The 23242-nt window shown below is 45.6% G+C and overlaps 2 protein-coding genes across 4 annotated transcripts in view; both read right to left on the bottom strand.

The window, feature by feature from the left end:
- LOC103130935 (glutamine-rich protein 2) overlaps nt 1-6627 on the bottom strand; it is a 21685-nt gene extending 15058 nt beyond the window's left edge. For both annotated transcript variants that reach the window (XM_007542466.2, XM_016666293.1), the window contains exons 1-3: nt 6010-6627; nt 4957-5031; nt 964-1038 (exon numbers count right to left, since the gene is read on the bottom strand). In XM_007542466.2, coding sequence (XP_007542528.1) covers nt 964-1038; nt 4957-5031; nt 6010-6345 — 486 coding nt within the window. In that variant the 5' untranslated portion in view covers nt 6346-6627. The remainder of the gene's footprint in view (nt 1-963; nt 1039-4956; nt 5032-6009) is intronic.
- Nucleotides 6628-10135: 3508 nt separating this feature from the next.
- mfsd11 (major facilitator superfamily domain containing 11) lies at nt 10136-20178 on the bottom strand. Of its 2 annotated transcripts, none has more exons than XM_007542459.2 (14): nt 19929-20178; nt 18995-19127; nt 18870-18925; nt 18697-18804; nt 18543-18622; nt 18372-18468; nt 13925-13983; nt 13678-13837; nt 13429-13472; nt 13292-13357; nt 12991-13116; nt 12725-12899; nt 11738-11873; nt 10136-11665 (listed from the first exon to the last, which is right to left on the bottom strand). In XM_007542459.2, exons 2-14 carry the CDS (start codon nt 19088-19090, stop codon nt 11504-11506), a joined length of 1365 nt encoding a protein of 454 aa, XP_007542521.1. In that variant the 5' UTR covers nt 19091-19127; nt 19929-20178; the 3' UTR covers nt 10136-11503. The 2 variants fall into 2 exon arrangements, with proteins under 2 accessions (XP_007542521.1, XP_007542522.1); XM_007542460.2 differs by lacking the exon at nt 19929-20178 and adding an exon at nt 19228-19307.
- Between the last annotated feature and the right edge of the window lie 3064 nt (nt 20179-23242).

The raw sequence follows: 23242 nt of genomic DNA, 5'->3' as shown, positions 1-23242 counted from the left end.
TTTTAATGACGGGAAAATTTGAAGCCCGTTGGTCATATGACGGGTTATAACTCACACCCTTGTCTATAATGTGCAGACATTATAGACTTTACGCAAAGATTGATTCACTAAAATCAACCGATAAAAAATCCTTTCTGCTTATCATCTCATGGACTCTGAACTAAATGCGTCTTTCTGACCGGCAGCTGACGGCGCGTTGAAGGGTGATGGACAGGACACCTTGGTCAGGAAGATCATTACAAACCTTTAGTTGAAACGGCGCCTTTAACTCCAGTACAGAACAAAGAAAAAGACAATGCAACGTTGTTTTAATCCATTTATAGTAAAAAGAGGAGCCAGTTTATTTTGAGGAAATAAAGGTTCAGAAGTTAATTAGATCCATGCGCTGCGGCTGCACAACCAAAGCGGACGCGGCTCCGCCGCTGCGAAGAATTAAAACTCAACTCGTTCCTCCATTTTAACAAATGGAGCTGGAGGGGTTCCCCTCCCGCCCCGAAGGAGGGGGGCGCTCAGAAGCGCGGCAGACGTAACATCTGTCCGTTTCGGGGAAGTGAAACCACACAAAAATCCTCATAAAAGCGCACGGACGGGTAAAAAAAGTTCAATTGATTGGTTTGGATCCGACGGATTCAACTGACTGAACTAGTGCAGATTTCTCTGTAGATGCGAACCAGGAGGAATTTGTGAGGCGCTGTGCGGCTGGTAATTTAAGTGGAGTTGTTTAATATAATTATAAGTTATTGGGGCCTCAGTCAGTGGTTTTTGTCAGGAGAAAAAGTTAGATGCGTTCATGTGTGATGGGATCTGCATTCACGGCTCAACTAAGTGAATATTAACTAAACCGCATAAAAATGCACTAAGTAGCCCATGTTAATATGATTATAATTTGACGGGTAAAAATAGAACATGACGATTTTTTAAAATGCTGACGGAGAAGAAAAAAGTCCTCTGGTTCTGACTCACCTTGTGCTGCAGCTCCTCTGCCTTCTCCCTCAGATTTGCACTGCTCCTCTGCAGGTCTTCAATGATGTTTGAGGCCTGCAGGGAGAACATGAGCTGTCAGGTCAATCTGGTCCTTCCTGACGGTTCTGAAAAACTGGGCCTAACTGGGTCAGACACCAGTCCACTTCAGCAGAACGGCTTGGATTTCCTGCCAGGGCAGAGGGTTTGTTTGCAGAACAAACACTCGACTTGACTGCGGTCCAAACAGGGAGGTTCTAATCCCGGTTCTGACACAGGTTCTCACCCACCTTATTTTATTTGTTTATGATAAAACTAAGATTGTAAGTATGCTGCTGACCCTTTGCAGCTACGTCACTGAATCTCTGGAGGAGCCTGATGGATGTGAGAAGTGAGGGACAGCGAGTGGAAGCAGTCATTGACCCAGGAAGATTGTCTCCTGTGAGGGAGTCAGACTGTTTATCTGGCTACCTCACAGAAATGTGAGAAAGATTAGTTTACCTCTCTCACTTATAGGTAGAATCAATGCAATTAAAATGAATGTTTTACCCAAATTCTTATTTTTGTTTAATAGTCTTCCACTGTTTCTGCCAAAACATTTTTCTAAATGTTGGATCAAGTTATTTCTGGCTTCCTATGGTGTGGAAAATCACCCAGGATCCACAAATCCACACTTCATATTTGCAGTGGTGGATTGTCACTCCCAAACTTCCAGCTGTATTATTGGGCAGCCCATATTCACAAAATTTCATTTTGGTTTGGATCCTTGGACTCCCCATGGTGCAAGTTGGAGACACAATCATGCTCCCAATCCTCACTAATTGCTCTTCTCACTTCCCCTGTTACATCCAACCCCTCTGGCTTTACAAACAATCCAGTAATTCGCTCCGACTTAAAAATGTGGTGCCAGTTTAGGAGGCACTTCAAATTTAACTCAGCATCTACACTTGCTCCTTTAATGAAGAATCGCTTGTTTTGACCAGCACTCACAGATCCAACCTTTTTGTCAGGGGGTAATAAAGGGCTGACATGTTTTAATGATTTTTACAAAGAAGGTATCTTTCGCAGCTTTGCAGACCTTTCATCAGAATTTCATCTTCCTCCTCCTCATCTATTCCAGTACTCTCTAATTAGACACTGTGCCAGGGCTCTGTTTTCCGGTTTCCCTTCCAGGCCGCCGAACTTGCATTGGGAGATGTTTCTGAGTTGGGATCCTCTTCAAAGGTCATATATCTCTAAAGTTTACAATGAAATTCTGTCTTTTGATTCTTCACCCATTACCAAGGTTATGGCGGCTTGGGAGCTCGAACTGGGTCTAAATTTGGGAGAGGACTGGTGGAATAATGCTCTTAAGAAAATTCATTCAAGTTCAATCTGTGCTCGACTTTCTCTTATACAGTTTAAAGTTCTCTTCAGGGTTCATCTCTCTAAAAATCGATTGTCGTAATTCTCCTCCGTTTCTGACAATTGTGACAAATGTCGTGCGCCTTCCTGTAATTTAACTCGCGTTTTTTATTCCTGTTCATCACTCCACAGTTTTGGCAGACCTACTTTGATACAATATCAAAGATACTTTCCGTGTCATTAAACTCTCTCCCCATGTTGCCATATTTGGGCTTCCAGTTAAACTACAAACAGTTCACTTCTAATTAATTGGATATTTGAGCATTTACTTCCTTACTGGCAAGACGCCGTCTTCTTTTCCATTGGAAACTAACTAAACCGCCTTCTAGCGGTCAGTGGCTTAAAGACACCATGTCTTTTCTAAAATTGGAGAGAATTAGATATTCAGTGAAAGGCAATTCAGCTAAATTTTATAACTTATGGGGCCCTTTCATGACATTCTTTCACTCTCTTTAGTCTCTTCTCCCAGATTGAGTGATACACCCCACACCTTTCCTTAGTTTTATTTATTTATTTTTTTCCTTCTTTCCCTCTGTTTTCATTAATTAATTTATTTTTTCTTCAGTAGGTTTGTACATGTTGTCTTGTTCACTTGTGTAAGAAAAATAAAAATACTCATAGGAGGTAAATTGTAAGCCTTTTTTCATCTATATACTTTTTACCTCTTCTGTACCTGTGTTTTATTCTTTTCTATCGATGCCACAAAAGTTGTTTACCATATGGCATACTATGTCGTTAATAGTTAAAATTTTGCTTGTAATGTCCCCTTCCCTCCTAATAAAAATATTTAAAAAAAAGAAAGAAATGTGAAAAGCAGCCCCAGGCTCCCCACATGATCGAGCACCAACTTGGTGGCCCGCTTGGTTCCGGGTCACTTCTCAAATGAGCCAGTCGTTCAGGTATGAGAGGTTTCTTAACCCTTGTACCTGCAGGCAGAGGGTCACTGCAACACACCGGGTGAATTATCACTGGGAGACACCAGAAATCCAAATGGAAGAACCCTGAACTGGAAATGCTTCCCTTGGAAAGCAAAACAAGGAAACCGCCAATGAGGCAGAGCAATTGGGACATGAAAATAAGCTTCTGCAAGGTCTATGGAAGCAAAACTTCCCTGGTGATCAGTATGTGAAAAGGTATGACCTTAAGATATATATTCGGAGGTCCAAGACTGGAGGTAGACCCCGGTTTTCACCAGAACGAAAACATAATCAGAATAAAATCCCCTGGATTCATCAGGGTATTCACAGATATTATAGCGCCCTCGGCCACCAGATTTCCTGGTGCAGTACCTGTCCCCTCACCAGGTTGCAGATGGTCATCATCCTGACCTGGTCAGGGACAGGATCAGAATTAAAGATGGTACCCCTGGCACATGGTGGACACGAGGCCAGAGTGTGGGCAACCCAGCTGTCAAGCTGTCTGGGGTAAAATAATCAACTGAAACATACTCTGCAGGCCCCCTGGCCTCTTGAAAACCTGTGGGGATGCCAGCCAGACTGTGCAGCACGAAAGGGGCGTGAAGTCTGGACACCAGCCTAATCTGCCTGACTTGGAGCAGGTCTCTGGACTGATCTCTGTCCTGGAACTGGACCCTGACAGTCAATGAACGAAGTAGATGGGATCAAGGATTTCAGTGAGGAACCAGCAGTGCCACTGGTTGGTGATCAGATCTGTGAAGCCCTGCTAGTTTCTGCCTTGTTTGAGAGGCTTGAGCTGTATGATCCAAGGCGTCCAGAGCCAAACAGGAAGGGCCTGTAGTTTACAAAGCTCAGTAAGTGTGGACCAGTGTAGAGTGTGCATCCAAGCTCCTTCATCATAAGAGCCAAAACCTGCAGAGATGCATCAAGCAGGCCCTGGGTGGAGTGCTGAAGTGAAACAAAGTCCAAAGAGGAGGACAGGGCAGTGATATTTTCTGTACTACTTACTGCCAAACTAGCAAAATTATATATGAATATACATAAGTTTATTTCAAACAAATCAATAAATCAATATATGTATGTACACAGCTGCCACCAATTCTGTGGCAGCTGTCACCACCAAAGCTGCGACACCTTGTGGCAGCTGCCACTGCCATGACTTGAGCTCACTGTCTGTCCACCAACTAGGTGAGCTACTTCCTCAAAGGGATTAGCTCAACTTGAACCAGCAGCCATGATGGCTATACTGGAAAAACAACTGGGGGAAACAATCAGGCCAATCGTCCCGTCTGCCACGGCGCCTCAGCCTGGTGAAGAAGTTGGTCCTTACTGATGCTGTAGTCTGTTATTATTATTATTATTATTGTTGTTGTTGTTGTTGTTGTCATCAGACTGTAAATTTGCTTGTTCTGCTATGAGTCAGGTTGTAATTATTTTGTTTTGATGTAATATAGTTTATTTGTTGGTTCTTTAGCAGCGACTTGAACAGGCGCAGGAATGTTTTAATGACTCATTTCTGATGAATTCAGTGTCTCACATTTCATTATGTTGAATTAACAAGTTTTCACTTGTCCATAAAGCTCATTAATCTGTTGTAGTTATGAGTGAATGCTTGTTTTCGGTGTTTTAACAAAACATGTTTGAAATGAACACATGAATAAACACATGAATACACCTTGGACTGCAGGTGCTCCGTCTTCTGTTTTATATCGTCTCTGTTCTTCTGCAGTTCCTCGATGAGATTCAAGGCCTGCAGGGACAGAAAGAACCGGGTTAATCTGGACCTTCCTGATGGTTCTGATAGACCGGGTCTAATCGGGTCTCATTTAAAATGATTAACATTCAGCCGGTCCGTCTGGGCTCCGCCCCGGTTCTGGTCTGTTAGCTCTGAGCTCCAGAGGTCTGTCACTCATTAACCTGGAGGTTTCCCTGTCGGCCCAGCGGGTCAGCTGGTACCGGTCCGCTGCTCGTGGCTCTGTGGGGGTCTGATGGGCTTCATCGCCCAGAGGGACCGGCCTAGTCCGACCCGGTCCGTGGGTTCTGAGATCACCTGAGCCGTCTGTTTGTTGTCAGCGGCTTAGGGCAGACTGGCTCTGGTTCTGGTCCGGTCAGCAGAACCGGAGCAGAACCAAGCAGCTCCACCATCGACCTTCATTAGAAATTATGACCTTTGACCCCTGGAGCTCCCAGGAACGCCTTGTCCGTTTCCCTGGGGAATAATTATGACGTGACACAGAGGATCATCTAGACAGCCATCCTGGGTTACCGTGGCAACTACAGTGCTGTGGAAAAGGATTCACACCACTGAGCAGCGGACCGGTTCTGGTTCCGGTTCAGCCCAACCCAGTAAAGCAGCCCAGGCTGTAGTTCTTCACTCTGATGTGAAACTGTTCAGTTTTTATTCAACCAGAATCTGTAAATTATTTTTACTAAAGTAAACTTTCTACTAATATCCACATAATTATCAGTATTATCATTGTTGGCTATTTGAACCTGTTCATATAAAGAACCACACAGAGAGCAGCATCACTGCAGCCAAAGGGGCGGAGTCTCCTGGTTAACTGAAAGGGAAGTGAAGGACTCCAACAACAACATGGTTCATCTAGAGTAGAGAGACAAACTTATTTATGAGATAACTGTTTGCAAAACTTTGACAGTCATTATTATTATTGTTATCATCATTATTATTATCATCGATATTATTATTACCTGGCCGGGTTCTCCTCACCTGTGACACTCCGTCCCCGGAGGTTCGGAAGTCGTCCCCTCCGGTTCCGTCCAGAACGGAGACCGAGTCTGTCAGTTTCTGTAGGTCGGAACCAGGCGGAACCAGCTGGTCCGACACGGAGGGGTGGGTCGGAACCTTCACCGGAGCACCCAGCGGGGCGTCGAGCACTCGGTCCCCGGGAGGGCTGAACTTGAAGCAGGTCGTGGCTTCCCGCAGGTCCAGCAGCTTCAGCATCTCCAGCAGCAGCGCGTGGAGCGCGCTGAAGTTCACCGAACTTTTGTGAGGGGAACCGATGGACAGGTTGAGCAGCTCGAACAGGCTGATGTTCTTCTCCATGTTTTGACCAACGGAACCTAACGGCTGGACGGTTAAAGAGACGCTAGCATCGGCGGCGAGGAGACCTTAGCCTCCCCGGATTTTGGGACCGGAACACGGGCCGGTTCTGATCGGTATAAGTAGTTCTAGTCCGGTTCTGGTGCGAGTGAGCAGCCCCGCGGCTCTGGACTCCGTCTGCGGGAGAATCTCGGAACTTTGATCCAACCTGGATCCGTTAAACTGAAAAGAAGATCCGCATGCAAAGCTAGCAGCATTCAGCGGAAACTCGTCACGAACCTTTCAGAATAAACTTCATATCAAACAACGAAGTGTTTCTGAGGAATTATATGATTTTAAAAACAAAACAAACAACTCTGCCTTACTTATTGTCGGTTAAGTACTTCAGTTTATTCATCTAGAGAAAAGCATTATTTAAACATTTTACAGAAAACAAATTATTAGAGTTTTTTTCTTATTTTTTTTTACAGATCTCTAAATCAGTGAACTCCTTTTATGGGCAAACAAGATGTCACTCTGGACTCCAGAACTGGTCCAGATGGCCAGAAGACCGGTTCTGTAGGGTTCAGTAATCCTAAAGTGGGCTATCAGGAGGCAGTTCCCACCTTCTCTGACGTAACTAATGTCAGTGTAATTTACGTAGCACATTTAAAACTGCTCTAACCGTTTTCATTTAACTTTGCAAGTTAAATGAATGTAAGAATAAATAATTAAATTCAAACAGTATTAAAAGCTTGTTTTTTCATAGTGGGAATAAAACATTACAAAAGGAGAAGAAGAGAGAAAAAATAATTATAATATAATAATAATAATAAAACTAGTACAGTTAAATATAGCAAAGTGCTAAAAATAAGCAAAAAGTCAACAGGAACTATAGTTATTTGGATTAACATGGACTAAAAGCCAGTTCATAACAGTGAGTCTAATTTAAAAATATCCTGTAGATAACTGTAACAGATATTTTTGTTGAACTGCTGATGATTTGAGTTAATCAAAGATGCTTTAAATGCGTCAAATAAGATCGGAAAACCTGATCTTTCCGAGTATTCTAGCAGTTCTTTTATTTTGTAAAAATTAACCGGAAATTAAATCACCATCTGACTTTTGCTTTACACGGCACATTTCCACGTACAACACACAGTTACCCGTTGCTAAGCAACAAAAACTAGCAACGCTGCATTTAATTATAACCTCAGAAATGAGGTTAATGTAACGTCAGAAATCCGAAAACCATAAAGTAAATCGAGATCTTTCTAGAAACTCGTCACCTCGCGTCCTGAAGTGGGAAATCTAGTCGGAGTGTTTTGCAAGTTGTAAAAAATAAAATCTTGTGACGAAATATAACTTGGGTTTGATGTTTAACATCCTGCAAAATTAAATAAGATGTTCAGCATCTTGTGTAGGACAGTATGAACGTACAACTTATGACCTGTTGGACAGTGAAACATCTACTTTGATTTAGGGCCTTTATATCCTCTATGAATGTGTTTTTATTTTCTGAGATTGTGTTTGTTGTGTTTGGGAGTTTGTGTGATGTGAGGGGATGGCTGCAGGTGTAACAGAGAGAAAGGTGTGTGTTTGTGTATATTGATAGGATGATTGAATTTTGCCCGAAATAATAATAATAGTAATATGCATTTGTGGTGATATTTTTAATGATGCGAATGTTTAGAACCACCTAGTGGTGTGATGGGAAACTGCATGCAACGGGTCCTTCAGGCTCTCACTGCTCCCCCACCAGGAGGTGCGAGTGAAGCAGCTCTTCACTACTTTTACTTAGGGTCATATTTTTCTAGTTCAATAATTAACGAAATACTGTAAGAAAACCTAAGATCTATGAATATAATTTGTAAAGTTTTCTTGTGGTTGGGCTGGAAAAATATGACCCTCTGAGTGGGAGCTGTGCCAGTTGGTGTTGGTGGCTGACCACTCAGTCACGACGCTGACTGTGTCTTCTTTTATTTTTCAGCTGTGGGGCCACTTGCATGCAGTTAGAAGTCACATTGTGAAGAGTGATTTATTCTGTGTCGTGCTAGAAGGTGACAAACAACAAAGCGAGGAAGGTTATACTGGTGCAGGTCAAATACAAGTTCAATTCATACATCAATCCAGTTTATTTGATGTGTGTGTGGGTGCGTGTGTACGTATTAGAGACAGTTTCTGTGTGACCTTTGAACTTTTTTCTGCTGTTTAAATGGTTTTATAATTCATGGGTCAGAAAAGACCCATCAGACAATCCTTGTACCTGAGGGGTGTACAGCCCACATGGAAACATAAACAAAGAATCACTTTTTCTAATGATGGGGTCAATTTAGGAAAAGTTATAAAGTTTGAAGTTGGAAAAATATTGTTTAAGGTATTTTTTCTACAGCTAAACTTCTAGTGGGTCATTTTTGTCTGACAATCAATCAATCAATCAATCAATCAATCAATCAATCAATCAATCAATCTTCAGGAACAAGGCAGTTCAAAGGGCTTTACATCCTGAAAACATAAACACATCATACAGTCCAATGTAACAGACATTACGTTTTGTCAAGTGCTGTCGTTAAAATAATCAAAACACCAAATTGATCAATGATTCGTTTACTGCTGCTCAAAGGCAGCGGGTTTTAGATTTAACGTGTTGACGTGAGATCACACTAGCTGTGGGGAGGAAACCGTTCCGGTACCTGGTGGTCCTGGTCCGTAGGCTCCTGCAGCGCCTCCCAGAGGGCAGGAGGGTGAGGAGTCTGTGTGGAGACGCCGCTTCCTGTAGATGTTCTCTATGGCAGGATGTGCCGGGCAGCTTTCACCAGCCTCTGCAGCGCCTCCTGGTCCAGACTGCGGTGCTGTTGGTCAGGATGCTCTCTGTGGTGCAGCAGTAAAAGTTCACCAGGACCCTGAGGACAGCTGGTTCTCAGAAAGAAGAGCCTGGTGAGCCTTCCTGACCGGTTTGGAGCAGACGGTGGTCCAGGTGAGACCCTTGGAGATGTGTGAAGCTGCTCCACCATCGCCCCCTTGATGTTTAAGGCTTGCATGATGATTACTTATTTTAAGGCATAAATGAGTAAATAAATAACGAGTCAAATAAATGAAATCACAGAAACAATACTTTTAATCCACAAAAGGAACCGTTTCTGTTGTATATCTGTCTGAAGGTTCAGGTCAAAGGTCAGTCAGATCTCTAGTTTCCAGCTGTAATAGCTGAAGCTGTGTAGATCTATAATTCTAGATCATTTCTCTTTAATAACTTCAGTTTCTGTTCAAAATGTTTTGGCACATCCCCACATTTATCTGTTCTCACCGTCTGTTCAGTGAGTGGATGGGGTCAAAGGTCACCTGGTGACATAATGTAGAACTGTGTATCATCTGCGTTGTCATGGTCACTGATCTTATTTCCTGTTATAACCTGAGTCAGTGGGACCATGTAGATATTGATAGAGCCTCAGGGAACCCCACATGTGACCTCTGACCTCTTCCATGGGAAGTTTCCTATTGAAACAAAGAATCTCAGTTCTTCATGTCAAACTGGCTCCAGTCCAGACTGGAGCTGAGAGTCTGACTAAGTGATATGTCATGGCCAACAATGAGGTCCAACAGAACCAGAACCAGCATGGTTGTTCTTTCCATTTGTATTTATATGCACCAGTGCTCAGTGCTGCGGTAACCATGGAAACCAGCCTGAGGTCAAAGCGGCTGGCCGCCGTTAGGATAATGGTGACGCCATCATTCTGCTCCTTTCAGAGGCAAAATGGCTGACAGACTAATCCATGTACTTACAGAATTTTGGAATTCAACAAAATGAAAAATATTGGTAAAGTATTTTAATTATTGCACAGTGTCAAGCAATAAAACAAACAGGACAGAAACGTCACCTGTGGTTTGACAGGAACCTTTACAAAACGACCAGCAGTTCGATTTCACTCTTGGACTCAATCAGGTTTTCTATGGAGAAGTTTTAAATTGATAACGGTATCTTTTGTCAGCCTGGCGGTTAGCCTGGTTGTTAGCTTACCTGTTAGCCTGGTCAGGAGCAGGCTAGCACAGGATAAATCGCCATGGTAACTAAAGCGCTACTGCTTTGGTGAAACTGAATCGAGGCTCAATTCAGCCAGAAAATATCGGCTTAATCTGCTGTCTTGGTTTTATGACCCAGAATAAAATCTGACTCGTTTCTGCTGAGATCCAGAAACCAGCTAACTGAAGCTGGTTCTGTTCACGTCGGCCATCTTTAACCCTTTGGTTCCTGCTGTAACCAGAAAAGCAGCTGATGTTTTAGATATGATTTTATTGGCAACAAAAACAATCGATCATCCATAATTACTACATTTCATAAATATGAAATCACCACCACTGATTACTTCCCTTATTGACTCAGATTAAACGAACCATGAAATCAGCCAGATGAAGGCCGGAGCGCGATAACCTGGATTATCTGCTGGTTTTGGAACCAGTGCAGAAAACTGGTTCTGGTGCCGTTAAACTGGTTCTTCCTGTGCTGGTCCAGAGGAAGTCGAAGGCAGAGCTCAAAACTTAGCATGAACAATCAAACTGAGTTTCTACACTCTAATTTCCCTTTGAGATCAATTCAACTAAACCGGATTAAACTGGACAAACTCTGAATAAACTCCAGTTCAAAGGTTCTGACCCGATTACTTACAACTATTCACACAACATTTCATCACATTTTGGCCTAGTCCAAACCCAAGCTTCGGGGACCAGAACTATGCGAAGGGCAAAAAATGATCCAAGATTCCCAAAACTATTGATTGATTTTTCTTTTTTTATATTTTAGTAATCTGAAAAGTGTGGTGTGCATTTATATCTGGACTGATGGATGCCGACACCCTTAAATAAACCTAGCTCCAGTTAGTGTGTCATTTAAACTGAGATGTTCTGGTTCTGGTCTCAGAGGTTCTGCAGAGAACCCAGAACCAGCAACACGTTCTGCTTAAAGCAGGTGAGGGACGTATCCAGTGACAGGTTGGACCACCTGGACGTCCACGGTCTCCTCTGGGTGACCTGTAGTCTCCAGACATCTACAGCAGCAGTTTCCTCAGGTCTGATCCACTCCAGGTTTTCCTTCCCCAATCAGCAAGGTGAGCTTAAAGAAAGAACCAGTTTATCTGGGATGACAGCGTCTCCTGGTGTCCGTCCATCTGGGCGTCTGCTGGACGCTTCAAATGCTGCCATAGTCCGAGTCCCTCCTCCTGGACTCGGCCAGCCACTCGGCAGCGAAGAAGGACACGGAGCCCAGGAAGCCGAAGACGACGAGGATGAGGAGCTGCCAGTGCAGCAGCAGGAAGTTGCTGTAGAAGAAGGCCACGGCGGCCATGATGGACTGCAGAGAGAAGAAGAAGAGTTAGCGGCAGTCCGGTTCCAGCGAGTTGGAGGTCCGGGCCGGAACCAGAACCTGGATGAACTTGAAGACAGCGAAGGCGGGGGCGCTGTTGTCCCGGAACAGGAAGCCGATGATGCTAAGCAGCTGCGTGTTGAAGCAGCTGTCGCCAAGGCCCAGCAGGAAGCTGCAGATCATCGCCACGGCAACACTGCAACACACAGAGGTTTATGTTTGTCCCAAAACTTTTTACTGGGTTTTTCTCAAAAGCCAAACTGTTCCAGTATGTCGAGTTGTAAAGGAGAGAAAACACTTGGAAGTCAGCTGTTTTACACCAGCCATCCCTCCCCAAGATGGAGGCCCGACTCTGCTCCACCTCCACATGACACCACATCCTGGTTTAACAGGGTTAACTGGGAATCCTGTCAAACCACATACTGGTTTGACAGGATTCCCAGTTGTGTTTTGTTAACTTTACATTCCAACCTGATGTTTAAAACTAGTCCAACCTGGGGTGTTGTGGTGGCGCAGGGGGAAAACACGACCCACAAATGGAGGCCTTAGTCGCAGGTTCGATTCCCTGCCTGGCGACATTTGCCGCATATCTTCCCCGTCTCTCATTACCCTCTTTCCCGTCAGGCTACTTTCAAATAAAGGCAACTAGAGCCAACAAAACCTTTAAAAAAAGAAAAAGACTAGTTCAACCTCTCCTGATGAAATATTTAAATCTTAACAGGAAGGTTGTTTTGAAGGATTGGGATTGGCTGACAGGTTTCAGCTACACTGCCCCCTATGGGTTTGTAATGCTTAAAACAAAACAAGATGGTGTAATTCAGTGGTTCGTGTGGATGAACAATTTTCTTAAGCTGATCAGGTGACCAGCAGAGACCAATAGAGACCAGCAGAGACCAACAAAAACCAGTAGAGACCAGTAGAGACCAGCAGAGACCAGTTATTTGCTGAACTTTTTGAAAATGTTTTGGATGCGGACTTTGCTCCCTCTGGTAGCGAGATACTGGAAGCATAGAATGATTCTGACTAGCAGGGGGCAGCAGTTCCTACCTGGGAGTAATGAAGGCCTCCAGATCCGTGCCGCCCTCCGGCGCCAACGGAGCGTCACTGGCGATGTTCAAGAAAATCAGGAAAAACGCCACAAAGTGCGTTATGAGGCCCAGCAGAACCACCGGATTCCGCCCAAACCGGTTTTTCTTGTTTAGCATCCCAAAGATGCCCCCTCCTGGAGGGAAAGGGAAACAGCTGGATAAACAGCTCCGCTGCAAAGCCTGGACCGGACTAGACACTCCAACTGGACCGGACTGGCTGCTTACCTATGATCTCTCCCAGACCGATGCAGATCCCGGAGATGCCGATCAGACTCTTAGCATCAGACCCAAACCGGGTCATGGCGCCGATGCAGGTTCCGTACACGCCACTGTAGAAGGTGAGCTCCAGACCTGAGAGGGAACAGAACCAGAACTTCTTTAGGCCCAATCATTAATCTAGAAACTCACTGAGCTGCAGGATTATTAGACTTTTAGAACCTTGAAACTAAATTGAGTCCAATTGGTTTCAGGTGGTTCCAACTGGGTCGGTTAAAAGTCTCAGAAACGGTCCTACAGCAGAACCCACCTGTGTATCCAATGGAGGCGCTTAGCAGCAGCATCTCCTTGGTGACGGAGATCCTGCAGGCCTGGACTGAAGACAAAGAGCAGATGTCAGGAGGAAGAGGAGGAAGAGGAGGATGATGAAGAGTGTGTTGTTGGTACCAAAAGCGTCCAGAGCCTGAGTGCAGAGATCTGGTCTGGATGAACTGCAGAGACAGAAAACACAAGACTCAGATCCTCGAAACCCAAAGCATCATCAGCCTGGTGGGGGGCAAATACAGCCTGGCAGGAAACCTGGCTGTATTTGCCCCCTGCCAGGATTCCCTTCAGAAAGTCTTCAATGCCAAAGAGGAAACTGGTGCCAACCATCCAGGGGGGTGAATACTTTTTACTGTCCACCGACAACCTCACCTGTCTGTGGACCCGTCTCCGGACTCAGTCTGTAGTAGAGACTCCGTCGCTTCAGAACCAGAGGAAGAGTCCGGGTCGGGTTTCCTGATCAGGAAGAAGAGGAAGCAGCCGACCAAACTGATGACGGTGAGAGAAATGAAGACGGTCTGACGGTCTTTGTCTAAAAGACACGGAATGAGTCGGAGTGAGTCAGGGTGAGTCAGAGTGAGTCGGGGTGAGTTGGGCGCTGCCTGCTGCTGCCTCCTACCTGTGATGTGGACGTGGCCGTGCCAGGCGCAGTAGATGTAGAGGTTCCCGAAGAACAAGCTGCAACCAGAGGAGATCAGATCAGAGACTTTTGGACCAAAGCAGCTGAAACTAAACTGATAACAGACTCAGCTTGTTCAAAGGTCCTCAGCATATTTACAACAACAGAAATAAAAATCAAGACCTGGTGGCCGGGCTTTTACCCACGGAGCCCAGCCGGGCTCAGCCCGAAGAGAAGCCCATTGGAAGGTTCTCCTTCCAATGGGCTCACCACCTGTCAGAGGGGCCAAAGGGGTCGGGCGCACTGTGTTATTGGCAGCAACCGAGGGAGGGGACCCTGGCGGTCTGATCCTCGGCTGCAGAAGCTGGCTCTTGGGACGTGGAACGTCACCTCTCTGGTGGAGAAGGAGCCGGAGCTGGTGTGCGAGGCTCAGAGGTTCCGGCTAGAAATAGTCGGCCTCACCTCAACACATGGCTCTGGTTCTGGAACCAGTCTCCTTGAGAGGGGCTGGACGTACTTCCACTCTGGAGTCTCCCACGGTGAGAGGCGCCGGGCAGGAGTGGGCATACTTGTTGCCCCCCATCTTGGCGCCTGCATGTTGGGGTTTACCCCGGTGAACAAGAGGGTAGCCTGACTGTTGTCTGTGCTTACGGGCCAAACAGCAGTTCAGATTACCAACCCTTCTTGGAATCCTTAGAGGGGGTGCTGGAGAGTGCTCCTCCTGGGGACTCCCTTATTCTTGCTGGGGGACTTCAACGCTCACGTGGGCAATGACAGTGAGACCTGGAGGGGCATGGTTGGGAGGAACGGCCCCCCTGATCTGAACTCGAGTGGTGTTCTGTTGTTGGACTTCTGTGTTCATCACGGATTGTCCATCACGAATACCATGTTCAGTCATAAGGGTGTCCATATGTGCACTTGGCACCAGGACACCCTAGGCTGCAGTTCGATGATCGATTTTGTCATCGTTTCATAGGATCTGTGGCCGAATGTCTTGGACACTCAGGTGAAGAGAGGTGCGGAGCTGTCCACTGACCACTACCTGGTGTGAGTTGGCTCCGGTGGTGGGGGAGGAAGCCGGTCAGACCTGGCAGGCCCAAACGTGTAGTGAGGGACTGTTGGGAACGTCTGGCGGAGTCCCCTGTGAGACGGAACTTTAACTCCCATCTCCGGCAGAACTTCGAACATGTCCCGGGGGAGGTGGGGGACATTGAATCTGAATGGACCATGTTCCGTACCTCCATTGCCGAGGCGGCTTATAGGAGCTGCGGCCGCAAGGTTGTTGGTGCATGTCGCGGCGGCAACCCTCGAACCCACTGGTGGAACCTGTTGAAGAAGGAGTCCTATCGGGTCTTTCTGGCCTGTGGGACTCCAGAAGCAGCCGATGGGTACCGGCAGGTGAAGCAGCATGCGGCTCGGGAGGTCACTAAGGCAAAAACCCAGGTGTGGGAGGAGTTTGGAGAGGCCATGGAGAAAGACTTCCTACGGCTTCGAGGGGATTCTGGTCCACCATCCGGTGTCTCAGGAGGGGGAAGCAGTGCAGCACCAACACTGTTTATAGTGGGGATGGTGGTGCTGCTGACCTCGACTCGGGATGTTGTGGGCCGGTGGGACTCCAGAAGCAGCTGATGGGTACCGGCAGGCGAAGCGGCACGCGGCTCGGGTGGNATAAGGGTGTCCATATGTGCACTTGGCACCAGGACACCCTAGGCTGCAGTTCGATGATCTGCAGCCTAGCCTATGAAACAATTTTGTCATCGTTTCATAGGATCTGTGGCCGAATATCTTGGACACTCGGGTGAAGAGAGGTGCGGAACTGTCCACTGACCACTACCTGGTGGTGAGTTGGCTCCGGTGGTGGGGGAGGAAGCCGGTCAGACCTGGCAGGCCCAAACGTGTAGTGAGGGTCTGCTGGGAACGTCTGGCGGAGTCCCCTGTGAGACGGAGCTTTTACTCCCATCTCCGGCAGAACTTCGAACAAGTCCCGGGGGAGGTAGGGGACATTGAGTCTGAATGGATCATGTTCCGTACCTCCATTGCCGAGGCGGCTTATAGGAGCTGCGGCCGCAAGGTTGTTGGTGCCTGTCACGGCGGCAACCCTCGAAGCCATTGGTGGAACCCGTTGAAGAAGGAGTCCTATCGGGTCTTTCTGGCCTGTGGGACTCCAGAAGCAGCCGATGGGTACCGGCGGGTGAAGCAGCATGCGGCTCGGGTGGTCGCTGAGGCAAAAACCCAGGTGTGGGAGGAGTTTGGAGAGGCCATGGAGAAAGACTTCCGCACGGCTTCGAGGAGATTCTGGTCCATCATCCGGCGTCTCAGGAGGGGGAAGCAGTGCAGCACCACCACTGTTTATGGTGGGGATGGTCTGCTGCTGACCTCAACTCGGGACATTGTGGGCCGGTGGACAGAATACTTCGAAGACCTCCTCAATCCCACCAACATGCCTTCTGTTGAGGAAGCTGAGCCTGTGGACTCTGGTTTGGGGTCTCCAATCTCCGGGGACGAGGTCCGGAGGTGGTCAAAAAGCTCCTCGGTTGCAGGGCCCCGGGGGTGGCAGGGCCCCGGGGGTGGATGAGATCCGTCCGGAGTTCCTTAAAGCTCTGAATGTTGTAGGGTTGTGTTGGCTCACGCGACTCTGCAGTATCGCATGGACATTGGGGGCAGTTCCCCTGGATTGGCAGACTGCAGTGGTGGTCCCCCTATTGAAAAAGGGGGACCGGAGCGTGTGCTCCAATTACAGAGGGTCATACTCTTAAGCCTCTCTGGTAAGGTCTATTCAGGGGTCCTGGAGAGGAGGGTCCGTCGGTTAGTCGAACCTCGGATTCAGGAAGAGCAGTGTGGTTCTGGTGGAACACTGGACCAGCTCTACACCCTCAGCAGGGTCCTGGAGGGTTCTGGGAGTTCGCCCAACCAGTCTACATGTGTTTTGTGGACTTGGAGAAGGCGTTCGACCGTGTCCCTATGGGGCCTGTGGGGGATTCTCCGGGAGTATGGGGTATCGGGCCCTTTGATACAGGCTGTCACATCCCTGTATGACCGGTGTCAGAGTCTGGTCCGCATTGCCGGCAGCAAGTCGGGCTCGTTTCCGGTGAGAGTTGGACTCCGCCAAGGCTGCCCTTTGTCACCGATTCTGTTCAGTACTTTCATGGACGGAATCTCTAGACCAGCCGAGGCGTTGAGGGGATCCGTTTTGGTGGCCTTAGGATTGCATCTCTGCTTTTTGCGGATGATGTGGTCCTGTTGGCTTCATCAGGTCGTGATCTGCAGCTCTCGCTGGAGCGGTTCGCAGCCGAGTGTGAAGCGGCCGGGATGAGGCTCAGTGCCTCCAAATCCGAGGCCATGGTCTTGACCTGGAAAAGGATAGAGAGCCTTTTCAGGGTCAGGGGGGTCGTCCTGCCTCAAGTGGAGGAGTTTAAGTATCTGGGGATTTTGTTCACGAATGAGGGAAGAAGGGAGCGGGAGATCGACAGGCGGATTGGGGCAGCGTCTGCCGTGAAGCGGGCGCTGCACCGGTCCGTCATGGTGAAGAGAGAGCCGAGTCAAAAAGCGAAGCTCTTGATTTACCGGTCGATCTACATTCCCACCTTCATCTATGGTCATGAGCTTTGGGTCATGACCGAAAGAATGAGATCACGGATACAAGCTGCTGAAATGGGTTTCCTCCGCAGGGTGGCTGGAGAAGCTCGGCCATCCGGGAGGGACTCAGAGTAGAGCCGCTGCTCCTCCACGTCGAGACGAGCCAGTTGAGGCTCAACCATCTGGTCAGGATGCCTCCTGGATGCCTCCCTGGTGAGGAGTTCACGTCTCACCGGGAGGAGGGGAGACCCAGGACACACTGAGGGACGATGTCTCTCAGCTGGCCTGGGAACGGCTTGGGGTTCCTGGAGGAGCTGGAAGTGGCTGGAGAGGGAAGTCTGGGCCTCCCTTCTGAAGCTGCTGCCCCCACGACCCCGACCCCAGATAAGCGGAAGAAAATGGATGGATGAGAAATAAAAATCTTATCTATGCAAAAATAGAAGAGTGAATATCAGCAGGCGACGAGAGGATCACCTGTAGGAGCCGAACGCCATCGCTCACAGGTAAATCTGCCGTACGAGGACCGATGATGGTGGTTTTTATTTTCCATGATCAGAAGCTGATCATGGAAAAAACTGAGAATAAACTGACAGTGACTGGAAAACTTGGAGAAAGGACAACACCCATGAGAGAAACTCTGAGATCAAAGCTCCAGCTGGAAAGATCCACACCGACCCATCAACTCCCTGGGTCAGAACTCAGTAAAAAATGGGTCAGAACAGGGTAAGTAGGAAGAGAAAGGGGTGTGAATACTTTTCTTCAGGGTTCTGGTAAAACCCTCTCTGTGGTTTTCTTGGTAACCAGACCCTCACTAGCATCAACCAGCTAAGCGCTAGCATTGGTTCTGGTTCAGCTGGAAGACCCGGTTTACCTGAACTGGAGCAGCGACCAGAAAATGCCACTGTTCCTCCCGATGGATCGATCGGTGGAATTGATCGCCAAAACATTTCCCTGTGCCGTCCACAAGACTGGAGAGAGAGAGAGGTTAGAGGAAGAGGACAAGGAAGAGGACGTGGAGGACGAGGAGGGACGTCAGCTGTACCTGCGGCGGCCACGCCCACCAGGACAGAGGCTGTGTAGAAGCTCCAGGTGAGCGGGTGGATGAACATGGCGATGTAGCCGCTGGAGACAGGAGATGGGTCAGAACCGCGTCGGAACCGGGTCAGAACCTTGAGGTGTGTGGCAGGAAGTGGTACCTGTACAGGATCCCACTGAGGAACATGGAGACCTGCGGGCCGATGAGCGTCACCACGGAGGGCGCCATCAGGTTGGAGGCGGAGAAAACGCCGTAAATGATCGCCATGCTGGGAGGAGGAGACCATCAGAACCAGAACCTGGCCCTGAACCAGAACCAGGACCAGAACCTTACCTTGTATAGCCGCTTCCATGAAACTCGGTGCTGTTGAAGCTCTTGATGACGGTTTGCTGCAAACACAAAGAGGAGGAGCTTCAGCTGCTGATCCAGAACCAGAACCAGAACCAGAACCGACCCACCTCAATGTTTCCACATGTCTGGAAAGCTGTGAACATGAACATGAAGCCGAAGCCGAGGATGACGATGTTCAGCAGCTTCTTCCCGTCTGGACCCATCCTGGAGGATCTTCCACACCCAAATTAGAAAAACTTCCTGCAGAGGACAGGAAGTAGAGACAAACAGGCTGCATCAGAACCAACAGAACCAACAGAATGGTGGGTCCAGAACTGGGCTGCAGCCTCACTGCTCTCACCTTATAAGCTAGGGATGGAAGTAGCATCAGGCTCTCCATGCCGTAATAAAGCTACAGTTTGATGCTGCTAGCTACAGTTTTAGAAACTGGTGATGGAGATGGGAGGAAGGCCCAGCTGGAAGCAGCAGATTCTGACCTGAAGCATCTTCTCCAGCAGAGAGCACCTGCTCTCTACTGGAGAAGTAGACAGGGAACTACTTACATTTTATACAGAAAAAGTAGTTTTACTACAATCTAGTTTTTCTTTTATTGAAAAATATTATCTTAAAGTATCTCTACAATCACTGGATCCTCTGACCACTGAGTAACTTCACTGAATAAAGACCAAACATGCTTTAACCAGAAATCCACCGGCTCTGATGGACACAGCTCTCATCATCTGGTCTAGTTAAAGCACAATTAAAGGGACAGACCAGCAGTTGGTCCATGATCCCACACCAGACCGAACTGGATCAAAGTAGATCCCGTCTGTCTGGGGAGATATTTATAAATGTTCTGATCCATATTAAAGTCGGAGAGGTCCAACCCCCGCCGGAACAGCAGAAGGTTCTGTTCAGCTCAGATGACCCAGATGGGAAACTGGAGATGTTTCTCTTTCGTCGTTTTAATAAGAAGAGCGGCTCTCTGGCATGATTAAGGTGGATGTGGCTTCCAGTCAGGTGATCTAAAGATACAATAATAAGCAGCAGGAAATGACTCACCGCCCGAACCAGAACCAGAACCAGAACCAGAACCAGGCTCGCTTGTTGAACCCAGCAGCTGCTCACTGGGTCTCCAGCTTCATGCCTCCCTGCTGCGGGAAGTTCGAGGAGAAACGGAGATATTCTCAGCTGGGAACCGGACCGACCGGGAGTCACATGATCAGTCAGCTGACCAACACGCAGCTGGAAAAGCTAATGCTGCTAATGCTGCTAGCCGCTTCCGGCCGAACCAGCAGGAACCCAGTTTAAAGTCATCCCGAAGTGACCACCAGGTGGAGACGTTTCAACTGCAGCCGGAATCTACGTCATAAAGAAGCTACAACTTCCTGTTTTTAAAGAAACACTAACTGACCTTAATGTTGTTTAAAAACGCCAATAATACTTTTAATACTTCACTAACAGTGATTTTCCTCACTGAGCCATCGGTGGGAAAATCTGCTTTTCACAGGAGAAAGAAAGAGAAGGTCGTTTCAAGAAGTGATCATTTCTCGTCCATATATAACCTTTTATTAGAGCCGTTAAAAAACTGAATGATCCCCCATAAATATTTAATTGTAAACAAGGTGTATGACGTGTCATTTAATCTGCATCATAAAACGTACCCTGCCAAACCCTATATGGTAAAATTTAAAAAAGACATAAATATTAATTATAGCTTTTTAGTGGCCCTCCAGAAACTGTGATGCATCTTTCTTAGCCCTGCCCTTTCAGAAGAAGTTTAGCAGGTTTATTAATAACCAGATTTTAAGGAATCGCTCCTTATGTTGGGAAAATGTCTTACTTTGTTTTTCTAGATTCTCCAGAAAGAATGCTAAGTGCTTTTAGTGTTTCTTTCTAAGTGTTTTCTTTAATAAACTTGCTAATTTATGGAACTACTAACAAGACGCCACGTTTTCCTCATTTCATTCAAGAAATGGAATTATGAAAACAATAACAGAGCCAACCAATGAAAATGACAATTTCTATCTCTTTGTATGTCTGTCTAATTAACACCTCTGGCTGTTTGTTCATGTTAGTGCTGCATAATTTTGTATACTTAATTCGTTTATTTGTTGCATACTTGTCATTTATTTAAATAAAGTTAAAACAACAACAACGACGAAAAAAAAAACACTTTATGTACAGCTAACCATAGCACTCAGGTGGCTTTATAGCATTAATATCTAGATTACTTAGTGGTCATACATGTTAAGCAAGATATTATTTAAAGAGGGAAAACATCCTGCAAGAAGATCCGGTTTTTGTTTTCAAGAATGAAACAGTGAAAGTACAAGACCTTTTTAATACACTTTCCTCTTCTGAATCTTATTACGGTATCTTAAAAAACAAAGATAATAGAAAAACTATGTACCGTATATATAGTTTTATTTTAGTTTTAAAATCCGTGTAGTATATATTTAGCATCTCGATCCGCACTCCATTCCAGTAGATGGCGGTGATGCACATCTGAACTTTGCTTGCCCAACCACTATAAAAAAATGGAATAAGAACAAGAAGAACCCGTTGACGTAAAAATGATTATGACCAGGTGTTCCAATCCTCGCCCTGCGCCCCTCTATGACGTCAAAGTGAACAAGGGTTCTAGTGTTCAGGTCACAAGCAGCAAAAATGAGAATTGGGACAGAAGGCTTCTGTGTCACAACTTCCACATCCATATTTGTGCTGCTAAAAAGTACAACTACAACAAAAATCCATTTTAAATGTAGTAGACATATTTTTGCTTCCAAAATTCATTGCAAGAGATATTTTGCTGTTCAAATGTGTGTTATGACTTGTTGAATATGGATCAAAATTAGATGGAATCACATGTTCAGGAGAGTCAAACAAAAGTTATTTTAATATGAAAACTGATTTTTTTAGCAACAGACACAGCTTGCTCTGTGAACTTTGCCATATGATAAAAAATACACACTCAAATGTTCTAATATTCAATCTTAAAGGCAATTTCCTCTGCAACTCTGCAGACATGATTACATATTCAGTCATTACTCAAACAAAACCAAAGCAAACAAAAAACAACATGCAATCTCTGATTGTGAATGTTGTGACTTTATAGACCAAAGATCTACGAGAAATTCATCAGGAACTTTGACATCAATATTCTTCCTCTATGAAGAAAACGTTTAAAAATCATGATAATCTCTTAAAAAAATAAAAATAGAAACCAAATATCTTTGTATTTCACTCCCACAAAAATGAACATACTAATTTCATAATTATGTGTGAATTTTTCCCTGTAATGACTTTCTGCAAAAGAAATTCAAAATAAAAATCTATTTTTGCATTTTGAGACAATAAACATTTTTTCAAGGTTTCAGAAGTGGATCTTGTACAAGAAGTCTATTCCATTTTTAAGTTTTAATATCATAAAACTGAGTCTAACAAAGATGAAGAGGTAAATTGTGATATATTTAATCCTCTGGCAAAGTTTAATTCATAAATACTGCTTTCTAAAAAATCACCTCCATTTTTAAAGTGAAATAATTTTATTTAAGAGAGTGTTTAAATGTTGCAACATCACAAAAGCCTAATATTTATACCAATATGTCATTTAAGATTTGAAGTTCCTCTTTTAACATTTTGTTTTACTTTCCTCACAGTTAGCTTGTGACTATTCTTTTTTCTACTCAGCTTATCAGATCAGACTCTTTTGTTACTGATGAGTGCCTTGTCATACTATTTTCTTTGAAAAAACACATTGCCAGAATTCATATGTCACATGCAGCAATGAATTGTGGGTAATTCGCCGAAGTCCGCCTGGATACGGGCTTAGCAGAAGAGCGGAAGTAGGACCCAAGATGTTCATTGTTAAGTGTTGTTTACTGTTAGTGCGTTGCCTTAATTATTATTTTTAATACAAAAGGAACTTAGTGCAAAGTAACTCAAGTCCACTTTTTCCCTCTATTTGCTACATTTTCCTTTTGTCTGCATTACAAATAACATACAAATTTAACAATACACTAAGCACTTGTAAAAACACTCCTTGAGTATATTACATTTATGTTTTGAAATGTCATATCTTAAAAATATATATACATGTTTTTATCTGCAAGAACATCTGTGGTTTTATTTTTACTTAATGCAGATGACTAAACTTTTTTTTTACTTTTTTCAACTTCAACAACAAAAACAATTAATAACAATATAATTGTTAATATAAACCCTAACCCTAAACCGGATAAAAGGTAGAAGGAAATTTGCCTATATAAAAAACTTCAACCAATAGAATCTGCTGTTAGAAAATCAGATCTGACCATCAAGTTTACAGAGGACTCTGAGATTCTTAAAAAATAAATAAATAAATAAATAAATAA

Source organism: Poecilia formosa, unplaced genomic scaffold (genome assembly GCF_000485575.1).
Source record: "Poecilia formosa unplaced genomic scaffold, Poecilia_formosa-5.1.2 Scaffold697, whole genome shotgun sequence".
Classification (NCBI taxonomy): domain Eukaryota; kingdom Metazoa; phylum Chordata; class Actinopteri; order Cyprinodontiformes; family Poeciliidae; genus Poecilia; species Poecilia formosa.
This window is presented reverse-complemented; position numbering and strand designations above follow the sequence as displayed.

Excerpts from the sequence above, each read along its gene's own strand:
- mfsd11 (XM_007542459.2), bottom strand. The coding sequence starts at position 19,090 with ATGGGTCCAGACGGGAAGAAGCTGCTGAACATCGTCATCCTCGGCTTC. Across the intron at positions 13,117-13,291 it reads CGCCTCCATTGGATACACAG|GTCTGGAGCTCACCTTCTAC; the intron begins GTGGGTTCTGCT and ends GTTCCCTCTCAG. Across the intron at positions 12,900-12,990 it reads CGGTCTGGGAGAGATCATAG|GAGGGGGCATCTTTGGGATG; the intron begins GTAAGCAGCCAG and ends CTTTCCCTCCAG.